Here is a 15,919-nt window from a genome sequence, read left to right as displayed (position 1 = left end):
TGTGAAACCACATGAACAGAGCCTTTTCACTTCTTGGATTTTTTTTTTTCAAATTTGGAGTGAAAACTCAGCATTGCGGTTATACCTGCATGAGGTACCAAATAACCTATTCCTCACCCCTGCCATTTATATATGTTGCAGTATTGATAACATAATAGCACCATGTTCCTTTCTTTAGTTTGCACTGAAGCTAAGCAGAGTCAGGTCTTTTTAGTACTTGGACAGGAGACCACCTTCAAATACCAGGGATCTCCTGGCAGAACTAGGGAAAAAATCCTGCCTAAAATCTAGAGACTAGCTGGCAGTCAAAGTTGGCACTTTGGATAAGGCACTTTCTGTGTTTCTAAAATACCTGAGAGGAATGGAAGTGGCAACAGTCCAAGTTCATCTTTATTACTGTCATAGGCCAGCACAGGTAAATAGGGGATACAGAATAAAAAAGGTTTTAAAAGGTAAAACACTGGTTAAAAATATTTAAAATACCTCTTAAAATCCACCATAGCAGAGCAAAATTGGTACTAGCCTACTGAGGTTGTCATTGCCTGAATCAGGCAACATTATATATCAGGGTTGGTGTCCGAAAGCAGGAAAGAAATGTAAAATTGACTAGTGTGTCCTTGATGTTTATACAATAGAGGGAAATAAGGTTGAGGCAGATGTCCCTGTAATATGACCACTGAAGTAATACATGCTGTGTTATGGAGTCACAGGGGCACAATCTGTCTGAGAAGGGGATCTTCTTGTATCAGCCTTCAAGGGCTGAATTCCCACTATAATTTAACGTGAATTGCTGAACTGGTTATATGACCATCATTCCCATTTGAAATCAGTTCCAATCTTACTGTGATCAGTTTCAGTTGTGCTGAAGTGAGGAAAATGCAAAAAAGCCCTTCTTTCCTGACACTAGTTCTTTGAATGTTCTTTTGAAAGCTGCCTTTGTGCTTGTGGTGTCACCTATGGGTCTAAATTTTTTTTTAAAAAAAATAACACTGACAGAAGATTTGATTCTTTGATTTTGCAACTTCTTACAATCAGTGAGGCAAGTTTTTAAAGACTGATAGAAGATTCGATTCATTGATTTTGCAACTACTTGCAATTACCTGGGTGATCCAACAGCAGCTCATAATGAGGCAAGTAGTTGCAAAATGAATGAATTGAATCTTCTATCAGTATATATATATATTTCCCAAGCCAGGCTGCCCAGCTGCCAATTACGTCACTGATGAAGCGCAGATGATTGACATGCATTTTGAAGTGGCGCAAACTAGTGGAGACAACAATCATGCCAAAAAAGAAGCAATTACAAGGGGATAATGAAAGGATCTGCTTTCATAATGGGAATGATGGACCTTTTGGAATCGATTTACCAACACAGAGCAAAGGTGAATTGCAACTTTAAATGTAAGTGGGAATGAGCCCAAGGACAGCTGGGGGAAAGACATGGCATTATGCCAAAGTAAAATTTCTCCAGTGTTTCGATACTTAAGAGTTCTGCTAGGCATGCCATAGGTTATGCTAATATCTATTGGGAGTCACTAACAATAAAAGTTGGGGCACTAGCTACATCTCTCTATATCTATCACCTGTTGTTTGATGGTTGATTTAGCCTTATCATATCCCATGCTGAGCAAAAGGTCTGGAAAGTAGCCCAGTGAAGAAGTTTTAGTAATCACCGTCTGTTTCCATGTAGACTGGAATTCATCAGTCAGGGTGAGTGGAGCAAGGCTGGTGGGAAAGAAGGATAGTTTGAGCCAGCAGCTGAGTATGGTCACCCACACTCTGACCTCCATTTTTATAAAACCTGACTCCAATCTCAGATGCATTAGAAACACATTTTGGAGCTTGGAATGCCGATCTTAGAAAATTTGGATTGCAGAAGTTCTAATGGTGCAGAGTTGGGAAGGTGTCCCTGTCAGGATCCATAAAGCAGTTGTGCAACCAATTTGCTGTTGGAAAGGCGGTTCCTATCAATTTTCACAAGATTCTTCAAAATGATATCTTTTTTGGTACAATCATCCTGTCTCATGTACATTTATGACAGATCCTGATATGATAGCCTCCCATTTGTATGCCCATTTTGCTTATTCTATCTCTTTTCTTACTGCAAAAATATTTACTAACGAGGCAAAGACAGAACAGTAGAATAATCCCTTTCAATGGTAGAACTATTGTTGTCTAACTGGAAGCACCCAGTTACAGCTACTTTTCACCATCACATGATTGGCCAAATCTCAGGTTGATTTTTTGTTCTTCCCCCGCCCCACACTGTGCTGTCATTAAAAAGTGTGCTAATTATATTCAAGTTTATTCTGGAGATCATGTGTCTCACTTATTCTGCAATATGTGAATCTTACCTTAACATTGCATACTATATTCACCTATCTGGAAGTAAGCCCCATAAAACTCAGCCGGGCTTACTTCTGAGAAGGTACATGCCATTTTGAACAGAGCTTCTGTGTTTGCAGATTACAAAACAGAAGGCGATTCTTGCTGAAGCAGTTAAATTACAAAAGAGAGTCCAACTGAAAATGGCAAGAATCAAAGTGGAGTAATGTGACAATATTATTTTTGTATGGATGTGAAAGCTGGACAGTGAAGAAAGCTGAGAGAAGGAAAATAAACTTTTGAGATGTGGTGCTGGAGAAGAGTGCTGAGGATACAGGGACAGCCAAGAAGACCAACAAATGGGTTCTAGAATAGATCGAGTCTGAACTCTCCTTGGAAGCCACATCAGGACAAGCATGAATCATTTTAAAAGACAGTAATGCTAAGAAAGGTTGAGAGCAGCAGAATGAAAGGAAGACCACATGCCCAGATGGTTGGTCTCAATCAGGGATCCCATAGGCTGAGCCTGCAAGACCTAAGCAGAGGAGTGGAGGACACAGGGTCTTGGAAACGTCTCATGCATGGGGTCGCTTTGAGTCAAGATTGACTTGAGGGCAGCTAAAAACAAGCTCATCAGTTATATTATTTGCAACTTGTGGGCAGCTGAACTGTATCTGATGCACAGCCCAGTGTAAACAGTTAAGTCTTTTTAAAAGCACAACAAATGCAAATAAATCATTTTAACAAGTTTATTATAACAAAAATAATCTCTTTATATTCACAACATTAAAATTCCACTTTAAACAAATAGTAATAATGGTTATCGAAATTTTGGTTTCACAGACATCAAAACAAATCTGAAAAGCAATGACTATTCTCACTTATCAAGATACAAATTTTCTTCCCCACCAATGTACATAAAACAACTACATTTCAAATGTTAAGAAAATTAAGGCAGGTCTGGGAGTGGAGGTTGGTTACAAAAGAAATACATTTAAAGGTAATTTAGGGCAAAGTTAATATCCTAATTCATTTCCCCCCTAAGAAGTGATATAATGCATAAGACCCGGAATACTGAGAAGTGTTCAAGAGTGTAAAACTGAGCAAGTATATTTTTCCATTCTCATACCTTGATATTCTCCTAAATTACAAAGCTAGTTAAGGAATCATGAAAGCACTTTCAATAATGGTATAATTTATCCCATTATCCTTAGTCATGATTTGGGACACAGCAGAACCAAAGGGTTTCTGTATGAAAATATTTAGATTATAAGAAAAGTATCTTGTTAAAATAGTGCTAGATTATACTGCTACAATTTAAGACAGATATTGATAGCCATTTATCAACATGTGAGCAAAAACAAGCTGTCCTAAATAAAGATCATCTCTTAGATGTATTAGTGTAAATTTAGAATGATACAGGTCCTCATATATCTACAGGGTGACCATATAGTAGATATGGTCATTTATTTCTCTGCTTTTTTATAGACAGCAGTGACTATGCCAGGTATAATTAAATGAAAAGTTCAGGTGCATTTGAAGTCATTTCACACACTCATAGAGGATGTCATGTGCATGTACTACAAGTTTGGTTATCCCACACCCCCTCCCCAATGCTGTGTATCTTGGGTCAAGTAGGATCAGACTAACATACATAAATTGTATTGTGGTATACAATGATTTTTCTTTTAACAAATAAGATGTATCAATGCCACAAGGCATATAAGTCTATCATTACATTTACCCATTGTCAATTTATCTACCTCAAACTATAGCAATCAGCTATGTATCAAAACAAAAGGGAAGGGGTGGACAAAGGCCCCTAAAAAGTATGCAGCAATTGCAAAGAGAAAAGTAGTTTATAGAAGACTGTCTGGGGAAATGACAGGTTAAGACATATTAAAGGCTTTATAAAAAGTGCTTTACTTAATTATAGAAAACTGGTTAAAACGGAAACAAAAAAAAATCCAGAAACTCAGATCAATCTTCCTTGGGAAGAATCATTGTGATCTTTGGCTTAGATAGTTTGAGAATATACACTTTTCCTTAGGAACAAAGGGGCGTGAAACAGGGCTGGCAGAAGCAGCTTTAGATTTGGGAGCAATCTGCAATACACAATTATTTTCCAAACAATTCAGAAATCACATTTGTTATATTTTTAAGAAGTAAAACAGTGTACATATATGGAACACAGGCCTTTCTTGCTCACTTAACCTTTCTAAGTAGAACCCTGCAGGGATTCTAGATTTCTATGGGGTGCTACTTTTTTTTCTCCTGGAAAAGCTACATTGCTAATCAACTCTTGGCTTCCCACCTGCTTTTACTGGCTCTTTCTGTCTCTAATAGCAGCCCCAAATGCACTGATGAATATTAAACTATCACTTTATATCCACACTGAAGGAAAGAGTCATTGGCTAGAAGTTGGCAAACAGCTAGACTAGGGATGAGCAAACTGTGGCCATCTAGATGTTTTTGGAGCGCAACTCCCATCATTCCTCACTATTGGTAATGAAGTGATAGGAATGCAGTCCAACAACAGAGTGCCAGTATGGTATTGGGCTCAAAGCAGAGGTAGGAATCATGTTGTCCTCCAGATGTTTTTGATTGCAACTCCTAGCATCCTTCACCATTGATTATGCTGGCTAGGGCTGTTGGAACTTCTATTTTAACAACATCTGGAGGACTGCAAGTTTTGCATTACCAGGTTAGAGTGCTAGCTAGAGATGAGAAGACCTAGGTCCAAATTCCAGATTGATCACAGCATTCACTAAGTACCATAGGTCAGTCACTGTCTTAACCTGTGTTGCAAATCTGTCATAAGACTGCTAAGAAAAGGTGGGATGTTTGATATAAACACATAGAAGGTCAAAAGTTGTCCCTCCTCTTTTAGATATGTCTAGCATAAGTAGGGTAAAACAAGAACAAAATTGGAGATGTGCTTTAACCCACCCATCCACCCACAATGTTGCCAACTCTTTTTTTTTTTTTTTTGGGTGAGGACTTTTAGAAGTTTAACAAATAGAAAAACAGAAATCAACAGGTAAAGCTCCCCACTTCTCAGTACCTTTTGTGCCATGTTGCTGCAAGTCATGCACCATATTATAGTACACAGCAGTTGGGACTCACATTAAGCAACTGAACTCATATTAAGCAGGCAAAGAAGGTCAAAATTTACTCACTTCCTTTTCCCCTGCTTTGAGACTGTCAGGCAAATGGCGGGACCAGCTGTGACATATATATCCTATGATATGGATTTTTTTCCCATTCAATTAGATTTTGGTGAGACTTGCAGAGCATAGCTCAAAAACAAAGTCAGCACTAGAACACCTCATTTGAAGAATTTTCCTTTTCTTTATAGTCACACACCTCAACTTTATGGCTAAAATAATAAAACAATATTAAAGGGGTGTCATGCAACCCTTTAATTCTTAGCTTCCACATTGTTTGTAATACCGTGGTATGGGGATTATGACTGAGCCCTCACAATGATTCAATAGAATTCTGAATTACAGATTGTTTGGAATAAACATAAATCATTCTAGAGACATTCAGAACAGGATCCATCCATGACCTCCCACTTTGTGTTCTAACAATCCACTGAAACAGCTTGGGACATGCAAATCAACTTATGTAGAGCTTTACTATTTTGAAATACAGGACCTCCAGAAAAGAACAATTACTTTAGATTCACCTGTAGTTCTGTTTTTGTTTGTTTGTTTGTTTTTGTTTTTAGGGGGGGAGACTTTTAACATCCTTTTCTATGAATATTTAACCATTCTCATGAGAAGACCCAGACTGTCAGGAAGCATCAGACCAACTATTACTGACATTAAGTATAAAGCAAGCAATAACATTATGAGTGAATCACTGCCAATGTCCCATTCACCTCTACATCTCCTTAACCCCTGTTTGCATTGGTTTGTTGATAAAGCCAAAGTCTGAAAGATTAACTAAAACATGATTTTTAGCATTTCTCACATCCAAGAACTGAATTCAACTATAGACACTTCCCTCTCACCCACTGTGCATTAATTTTTGTAACATTTTTCTCCACTCGTGTTTAAATTTGGACAGAGAAATGGAGAGCTTTGTACGGCCCCACCAATGACCCTTTCATCTCATCTTCCAAAACTCTGTTTCTGAAGATCTAGGTGCTAACTTTTATGTGGAGAGAAAACAAGGAGGTAGAGAAGAATCTGGCTAACAAAAGCCTGTTCTCGTATTAAAAAGAGTGTCATTTTTGTGCACCACGAACATTTCTTGCATTACATGTGTCAGTTAATGGTGGTGGTTGCTTGGTGCTTGCTCAAACCCAATTAGCAGTCAGCAGAGAAATGTTCCTCTGTTTACACTAGATTTGGGAGTTTGCACAGCCTGGCTTGAATCTGCCTCTTCTTAAATATCTTGGCAAATCATGATAAATATTTCCAAAAACAAAAATAAAAAAGAGAAACCACCAAAGCCAGTACTGCAGAAAATAGTTATTGTTCTTCCAGTTTTATTCTTCTGTCAGATTGATCAAGATTCTATGATCTATGAGTTCCTTCAAGAACCGCTGTTCCACAGCAATATCATGGTATATATTCTGTGGAGAATAAAATAATACAGATTTAGAAATAAAGAAAGGAGTAAGGAGTTATAAAGTAAGCAGTAAGGAGTTGGCAAAAGGGGTGACAAGATATGGATGGTGCCTGGGCAGCATGGGGAGGGCTCTGAGCATGGGGACACTCAGTCCTCATCCTGCCTGCAGGATGGCACTTTTCGCCAGTCTGTACCGGGCCATATTTTCCAGCTCTGTGGATCAATCCAGTGAAATTTAGGTTTCTCTAAATCTTGGTGAAATAAATGGGAGTCAGAGTTTCACAATGTTTAATTGGCCTTTGTAGCTAAGCCAAAAGATCATGGGCTTCCAGGTCCCTGTTCTCCTTTGCTAATTTGGCCACCGTGTGATTCTAGGTGCCTCTGATGCACAGCAGCCAGGGAAACAAGGACAAACCAGTTTGAATGCTACTCAGCCAATGATAACATGATACAGATTGAGTATCCCTTATCTGGAATTTGAAAATTTGAAATACTCCAAAATTACCCCACTTTGATTCTTCAAAATTCAAAATAGTCCACATGAGTGGCTGAGATGCTGACGCCTTAGCTTTCTGGTGGTGGTTCAGTGTACACAGACTTTGTTTTATGCATAAAATTATTTAAAATATTATGTATATAATTACTTTTAGCCTATGTGTATTAGGTGTATACAAAACATAAATAAATTGCATGTTTAGATTTGAGTCCCATCTCCAAGGTATCTCATTATGTGTAAGCAAATATTCCAAAATCTGAAAAAAAATGCAAAATCCAAAACACTTCTCATTCCAAGCTTTTCAGATAAGGGAATGTGTGGTTCTTGTTCTTGGTAATTTTTTCCCAAAAGGGAAGAAAGAATACCCTAACTAACATAGGTGGGGTACAGAGCACCAGAAAGAGGTGCCAGGAAGGTGCCTCTCTTTGCTCCGCAGCAGTGCCGCAGTAACCAAACTGTGCAACTCTGCTGTGCAGCAACAAAGGAGCATTAATAAGAGGCTCCTTTTTGTGGCGCAGTTGCACCACTGCAAACCTACAAAGACATCCCGATGGCATCGCAGCTGCGATGTCATAGCTCTGCGTGCCATGTGGGTGGTGCTGCGCAGCTGCAATGCCCTCATCACGTGCTAGGATTGCAGGCCGTGTGCACGAGCCGCCCAAGGCAACCCTAGCACATCATGGGTGCGCCACAAAGGGCCCGTCTGTACAGGGCCATAGTTCCTAGACTGAGATGGCTTCAAAGTTTGAGAGCTATCCATCAGAAGGGGAAGCGCTGGCTCTGGCTCCTAACACACTCAGGATTATTTCATATAGTCACAAATCCGGGTGGTTTTGTTGCCAAGCAAGAGGGAACTGTAGCCAAACATGGCTCCCTAGTATCTGAACAATACACATACAAGTACACCAAAAATGTCGTAAGCATATACACATCAAAATGTAATACAAGAAATAATCTTAAACTGGTAGTAAAGCAACTTTGCTTGTTTTCTCTTGAGGTGGTAGTTATACAAGGCTAAACTGTGTAGCCAAAGTGGAAAGCAATGTAAGGTTCCCAAATCAGCATCATATCTTCATTACGTATTGACACCACTATCCCCCAATTTTTTAGTAAAAAATACTGGTCTGGTTCAGACAAAATACAACACCATAATTTATGCCAATCATAGTTAAGGCCTTGTACAACAATTTGATCTTACAGATGTACAAGAAGCAAACTGGTTTAGAGATGAATGACTACTTTTGTTTCTGTCAGTTCACTCCCATCTCTATGGTACAGCAAACCCTTAAGGCACAACAATGGCCCTAAAACTAATTTGTCAATGGCCTGTAAATTTAGACAGAAACAATTACGTCAAACTATGGTTTGTAATTATCTTCAAACAAAGGTTTCAGTTCCTAATTTAAACAAACAAACAAACAAAAAGATAATGGTGGTTTAATGTTAACAAACCCAATCACTTTCCTTAAGTTATTTTATTAGGAGAAATAAAAACACTGAGACTTTTAAGTCTCACTCCCACTAAATTGTGCCACTTCCAAGAACAGCAGGCCAATCAAACTAGCATAATTTATGTAAATGTTGAATTAACAAATTCTGATGATTCAATGAATCTAATCTAGTTGGGAGAAACAACTTGATTTAGCTGCTCGAGTCCCCATCTTAGGACAAAGGTGGGACATATATCAAAATCAATCAATTTTGATCTTATATCACTTGATAACTTAGGCCCAGTACAGACTGGCACTTTGCTCTGGCCTGGGGCTGAAAGTACGGTTTTGTAGGGCTGGGCATCCACATGCGCCCAGCCTTACAATCGGCGCACGGGCGCCATGATTATGGTCACCCGTCCATACGGGGCACGCAACAATGATGTCCACGTGGCACAGTACTCAAACAGCACCACGCCATATGGATGTCATCATTGCATCCGAAAGTGCCAATGGCACCCCATGCATGACCTAAAAAGAACCCGCTGGGAGCAGATTCTTTTTAGGCCTCATGGAGACAGCAGCGTTTGTCTGCTGCGGCCTTTGCCACCCCTTTCCCCTAATCTGTACAACCCTTTATTCGTAATAAAAAGCACTTCCTCTTAGGCAAACCAGAACACCCACCCACCTATCCATTTATTTATGTATGTATGCATGCTATTTCGTCCTTCACTGCAGCCACCACCTAAGGCTTTCAGGACCCTCTGGAAGATACAGTATGGTAGAGAGTAATATAGGGCTAGGTTGGCTAAAATCAAGTACCCTGGCTTATGAAAAATCTTTTCTTCTAGTTGCAAAGCTACAACTGGTTACAACCCAAACAAACATGCATGCTAGAAAAGAAAACAGTACCTGAATCATCTGAGACATGGTGTCACTACCATAATAGTGCAAAGAACTGTTTCGATCATGAAGGTTATACTTGAAACCTGCCAGGTGAACTTCGCTGCATATTTGGAATGCAAAAGCAATGGCTATTAACCCTGTTGTGGGATGCTTGGGTCTCTAAAAAAACAAAATAACATACAAAAATGTAAACTATTATAAAATAAAAGCAATTGGTATTCAAATATATCTAACAAGCAACATTTTCTCTAAGGAAAAATGGGACAAGCTCTATTTCTGTTGTCAAATTATAGACTGATAAATCCAGAAGCAAGCATTTTCAATTTAAATTTCAAGGATAGGAAATCCCCAATTATTAATCCTTAATTATTCCACAGCTCAAATGGATTGTCTGTGGTGTACTTTTATGGTTATATTCTAGCCACAGTAAATTAATACCTTTTCTAAAGGACCTATTAAAGTAAGACAAAATACTGAGTAAAACAAACACTTAGGATCAGTCCAATGGGGACTTACTTAATATCATGTAATTTTTCATTTTTCTTAATAAAGGTATTTCCTTACTTCAGTTGTTTTCAGCCTTACTAGAGTCTAGATCACAGAGACTTTATCATAAGGCTTTCATGGCAACATTTATTCAGAGGTTTGCCACTGCCTTTCTATGAAGCTGAGAGAGTGTGGCTAAGAACCTGATCTCCCAGAGTTGTAGTCCAACACTCAGACCACTACACTACAATAGCTCTCGATTGATTTTAGAGAAAGGCAATTAGTGGAGGTTCTAGGAAGGAATAGGATTTTTTCCTCTAATAGATAGATGTAGCTACTTCAGAATTAGGGATATCCTATGTTATAAAAATTGCTAGGTGATAGGTTTAGAGGATGTATAAATGATGGAATGTCTGAATGTTTTGGGATATGTACTTTTACCCAATCACATGTTTCCACCTCTTCAAATGTTGATTAAATCTTTCATGTCATGGTGGCTCTCTCAATGTTAAAGTGCGATTAGCAATTGTGGGTTCTTTCAATGGACTCTTTGTTAAGAAACTTTATGCTTAGCACTTTCCTTCCTGCTCTCTTCAGTGCAGCTGCCAAAAGTGAGGAACACAAACTCACTAGTCACACTTAAAAAATACTAAGACAGTCAAGCAACTCTAAAGTTCAGGGCACCCAAGCAATGTTTTTCCAGCAGCAGGCAGCACAATAGCTGCAGCATTTGCTTTTAGGAAGTCTTGTGGAAAGCTTATATTTAAAGAAAGGCTTACAACCTGTAGATGAGAACTTGGAAAAGTAACATTTTGCACTACAGACCATAATCCTCAGCCATCATATTCAAAAAGAGAGGCAAAATAATAATAATTGTAGGTTTCTTACACTGCCAACTGAATCTCAAAAAGTTAAAAAGCATTTAAATTTAATTAAGAAGCTGGTATCTTACAAGGCAAATGTAAAGCATCTTACTGCTGGGGGATTACTAGATGCTTCTCTTAACTCTCTTAACTCACAGACCCACTCCACAGTGCATCATAAAACCCTACATTGGTGAGGCTGCCAAGTTTTGGGGAGCCCTTTCAGTCATTGCAGTGGCATCACTAGGGTTTGTGCCACCCAGTGCAGTAATCCACTCTCTCTCTCTCTCTCTCTCTCTCTCACACACACACACACACACACACACCATTGCCCTCTTTCCATTTCACACCATAAAGAATCCATAGTACAGTAATGCTTTTTTGCACTAATGTTACTTATAAATCCCATGTACCACTGAATGTAATGCTAATAGTTGTGACATATTACAGTATCATATGCACAACCTAAACCTATTTACATATACATAGTGAAGATTTGGTTAAAATTTGATGTTTTTAAAGAAAAATTTAAAAGAATTTTAAAGATTCAAAATTTCAAAAAAATTCAAATTTAGAAGTAATTAAATTTGGAAATTTTAATTTTAAAAAATTATAGGGCCTCTCTTTTCTCCTCCCACTGAGCTTCACCTCACTTCCCTTTAAAATGTTAAAGCGTTTTAAAGGGAAGCAGGTGAATGTGAGAGCCCCAAAAGGTAGGTGTTTGAGGAGCAGTGTTGGCACCCCCCTTTAGGGTGTCACCTGGTGTGGTACACACACACACACACACACACACACACACACACACACACACACACCACAACCCCCTAATGATGCCACTGAGTCACTGCAGTAGTGCAGCAACTGTAAACAAAACTCCTAAATTTATGAACTTGTAAGTCAGGCAACGACACTGACGGGTGACTGAACCAGGTAAGAGCCAAGTATTTTAGACAAGCCTGAATTTTTTTCTTTAATGGAAAGGCTTTACATTTCCCAGCAATGACACATAAAGGCTAGAATGTATCATTGCAACATAACCTAAATGATCCAGCGGCTGACTACCACTGATAAAAATAAAAATTGTGGATAAGAATTGGTGAAACTCAAGTAAATACAATACTTTTGAGGAAAACCATCTTTGTGGTGTTTTTAAAAGCTAAAATTAGTAATACTGTATAGTGGGACACTGCTATCCACTGGGATTTGATTCCAGGACTGCCTGCAGATCCCAAAATCTGTGGATACTTAAGTCCCATTATATACAGTGGGATAGTAAAATAAAAACTAATAGTAAAAACCGTGTAATTAAAAATAATAATAATTGTAAGCCGCTCTGAAAGCCTTTAGGGCTGATGGGCAGGGTATAAATACTGTAAGTAAATAAAATAATAATAAATAAAATGGTGTTGCATATAAAACAACAAAATCAAGATTTGCTTTTTTTGGAATTTTAAAAAATATTTTCAAGCTGTGGATGGTTGAATCCATAGATGCAGAATCCAGGGATTTGTATATTGGTAAATACAGTAAATTTGGCCCCTAGATGACTTAGGTAGAAACATGGGCTGGAAGAAGGGATGATTATTTGTTTCGGACTAGTGATTCAAAAAAAAAAAAAAGGCCAAAAAATATATGTATGTCTGAACAGGGAAGCTAGTAATGTTTATGCACATCTTTTCAAATTGTAAATTAATAGGACAGCCAATTGAATGACAAATTATAAAATAATTGTTCTAATACCTATATCATGCCATTAGTCACTCACACATAAGAAAGAAAATGGCATATTCTAATTTGCAGATATGGCAAATACTTTAATCATACAAAACCTTTCAAAGAATAGCAGGAAGAAACAACCCATTGTTTCATCCTGACAGTGTTCTTTTAAACAACTGCTTATGTGTGAGCCAATGAGATGCAGTGGTCAGAGTGTCAGATCAAGACTGCGGAGATGCAAGTTCAGATCCCTACTCAGTAATTTTCTCTCAACTAAACCTACTGTACATTGTTGTTGTTATGAAGCTAAAATTGGGGTGGAGAAAGACCCAAGTCTATCAGCCAGAGCTCCTTGGAAGAAAAATATATATAAATATGCTACTCAATATCTTCATTTCACTACAAGGAGGAACCATCACTAGTTTCACTATAGAGAAATCCTAAGGAATTTTTCTAGTGCGATATGTCAAGAGCAATCCTTAAGTACCACTGCCTTAGCCTGCACCATTAAAACCATTAATGTGAGACAGCACTTACTTCGTGTTTGGCAAACTTTGTGGGCAAATGAAGCAAATCATGTGCAGTTTTTCTTGTAATGGCAGGGTCAAGGATTCTGATTTGGTGGGGTTTATAAATCAACTGTAATGCTGGTTTCTTCCAAAAGGCAGAAATTTTCTGTGGAACAAAAACTTATCATCAAAACACAAAAGTTGGATCTTTGTTAACATCTCAAACACCAAATGACAAAGCATGTTTCAGGGAGGAACATTTCTTACATTTACATTTCTTAAATGGAGAATCAACTTAAGAAGAATGCTTTTTTACAAAAAACAGTAGGAGGATAAAACTGGCCAGAAACATTATACACTGTACTAAGAAGCTATAGGAGAAAATCAGAGAGCTTTTCACTATCTTCCCTAAATGCCAATAGCCCACACAGCTATTTTTGTGGACCCCACAGCTCCACAAGGATCAAAAGAATTTTTTTGCAGCAAAATATGCCAAATACCCTGTAAGAGACATGGCAGGCACTTCCACCATCTTTGAGGGCAGGGCCTGGACCACTTTAGATGCTGGAGAAGCTGATTTTTTTTTCAAATAGTAAGTGAAGAAAATTATTGTTGCTGTTGTGTACCTTCAAGTCATTTCCAACTTAAGGCAACTCTAAGGTAAATTTATCACAGGGTTTTCTTGGCAAGATTTGTTTGGGAGGGGGGTGCCTTTGCCTTCCTCTGAGGATGAGAAAATGTGGCTTGCCCAAGGTCTCTCAGTAGGTTTCTATGACTGAGTGGGATTCAAACCCTGGTCTCCAGACTCATAGTGCAACACTCAAACCACTACACCACACTGAATTCTGCTCATTTCATGTTAATAATAATAATAATTTGTTTTATTTATATACCGCTATTCCAAAGATCATAGTGGTGAACAGCAAGTAAGCTAATTAGCAAGTAAGCTAATTTGCCCCCAACAGTCTGGGTACTCATTTTAGCGACCTCGAAAGGATGCAAGCCTGAGTCGAGCTTGGGCCCTTTTGCTGGTCTTGAACTTGCAACCTTGTGGTTTTGAGTAAATGGCGGCAGTACAGGCATTTAACCACTGTGCCACCAGGGCTCATGGGGTTAAAAAGGGTCTCTCCTGTTCTTAAAATAACCTAGGAAGGCCCAAAAACGTAGTGCAAATGCCTTCCATGCCCCTAGAGGGCCTTTGGGGGCTGTTAACTTTTAGTTTTAATATTAAAACATTGATTTGAAAAAATAAATGTGTATTGTTTCTTTCCCCTTTTGAAATGAAGACAGAGTGCATTTTACTGGTCAGCTTTACAATTTCTGTCCTGCCTCCCTGATCAGACTGAAAAGGCTGCAAAAATTACTTCTCCATTCAAAGCTGCAAGCCATTCTGCTCAGAGTCAGTTTTCATGCTCTGATCTGCAAGGCAAATCAAGAGTTCAGAATTTTGATCTTAATCATCTTTGAGTGGGAAAGATAATGTGCGAGGGACAAAAATGCCAGGAATTCAAGATAAGATTTCAACACAAACATTCAATGAGATAGAATACACTGCCACAAGGATATGACACAGTAAGAATATCTCATGAATGTGCAACTGTATGTACAGACTCAAAGGCAAAATGTCTATTTAGGTCTTTATCATTATAAAGACTTCATACATTTTAAATATTAGGAATAGACACCTTAAACCAGTACTTGGACTGACACTGAATCTCAGTGCTATTTTTGCCCAACCTGTTGTATCCTCTCATTTCTGATTTCTGCAAGCAGCTACTTCTAAACTTTGATGCAGAATCATGGGGAAATGGACACTTTTGAATGGGAATGAAAGAACAGGAGCACCAAGTGCTTCTCTCACAAATATGGGTGCCTGTGAGATCTATGAATATATTGCGCATGTTACAAAATGGTGTATCCAATACTATTTTCCCCTCCCTTACTAAGTGCCCCAAGAATTGTGGTAAAGCTTCAAGAACTGTAACACAGCAACAACGTGCAAAACCAACTGTAAAATGCAGGTGCTGAAGCAATTCACAGATCTATACCAACCATTCCTTGAGAGTCCTACAAGCTCTTCTCCCCCACTCTTTCTCCACAGAAATTTTATGGAATAAAAAAAGGAGGAACCCACTACTGTCCATCTTTATGACTGGGAAGAAGGGAAGCAAGAGATCATTCTTCAATCCCGCTAACCCAATTACTGCTACTGGGTTAAGGTTCCCATCGTCAATCCCCTTTTCACACCTTCCAGGCCCTTATGGCTTCAGGGAGCTGTCATTTATCATAGCTGTTATAGGTGCAGCATCATAGCCAACCTGGCCCTACAACTCCCATGTTGGCATAATGAAGTGGAAGAAGATGATAAAAAAAAGTTGAGAATGCTATCTCCTCAGCCCCCATCAGCACAACTTACTTCTCTATAAGCAGCAGTTTTGCTGCATAAAAGTCAGAAAGCTGTCATATAAATGAACATTATAGTTCAAATGAATTGGACTATATATATTTAATAAAGTAGCACTATAAATATTTGGAACAGGACTTTTCACCCAGGCTGTCATTAAAATAAATAAATCAAGACACACCTGAATGGATATTGTATTATTT

The 15,919-nt window shown here is 38.4% G+C and overlaps 1 protein-coding gene across 6 annotated transcripts in view; it reads right to left on the bottom strand.

The window, feature by feature from the left end:
- Window positions 1-3,060: 3,060 nt before the first annotated feature.
- Window positions 3,061-15,919, bottom strand: part of ST3GAL6 (ST3 beta-galactoside alpha-2,3-sialyltransferase 6) — a 56,351-nt gene continuing 43,492 nt past the window's right edge. For all 6 annotated transcript variants that reach the window (XM_042460300.1, XM_042460299.1, XM_042460301.1 and 3 more), the window contains 3 exons: window positions 13,341-13,478; window positions 9,745-9,897; window positions 3,061-6,910 (listed from right to left, as the gene is read on the bottom strand). In XM_042460300.1, the coding sequence (XP_042316234.1) occupies window positions 6,824-6,910; window positions 9,745-9,897; window positions 13,341-13,478 (378 nt within the window). In that variant the 3' untranslated portion in view covers window positions 3,061-6,823. The remainder of the gene's footprint in view (window positions 6,911-9,744; window positions 9,898-13,340; window positions 13,479-15,919) is intronic.

Source organism: Sceloporus undulatus, chromosome 3 (assembly GCF_019175285.1).
Source record: "Sceloporus undulatus isolate JIND9_A2432 ecotype Alabama chromosome 3, SceUnd_v1.1, whole genome shotgun sequence".
Taxonomy (NCBI): domain Eukaryota; kingdom Metazoa; phylum Chordata; class Lepidosauria; order Squamata; family Phrynosomatidae; genus Sceloporus; species Sceloporus undulatus.
This window is presented reverse-complemented; position numbering and strand designations above follow the sequence as displayed.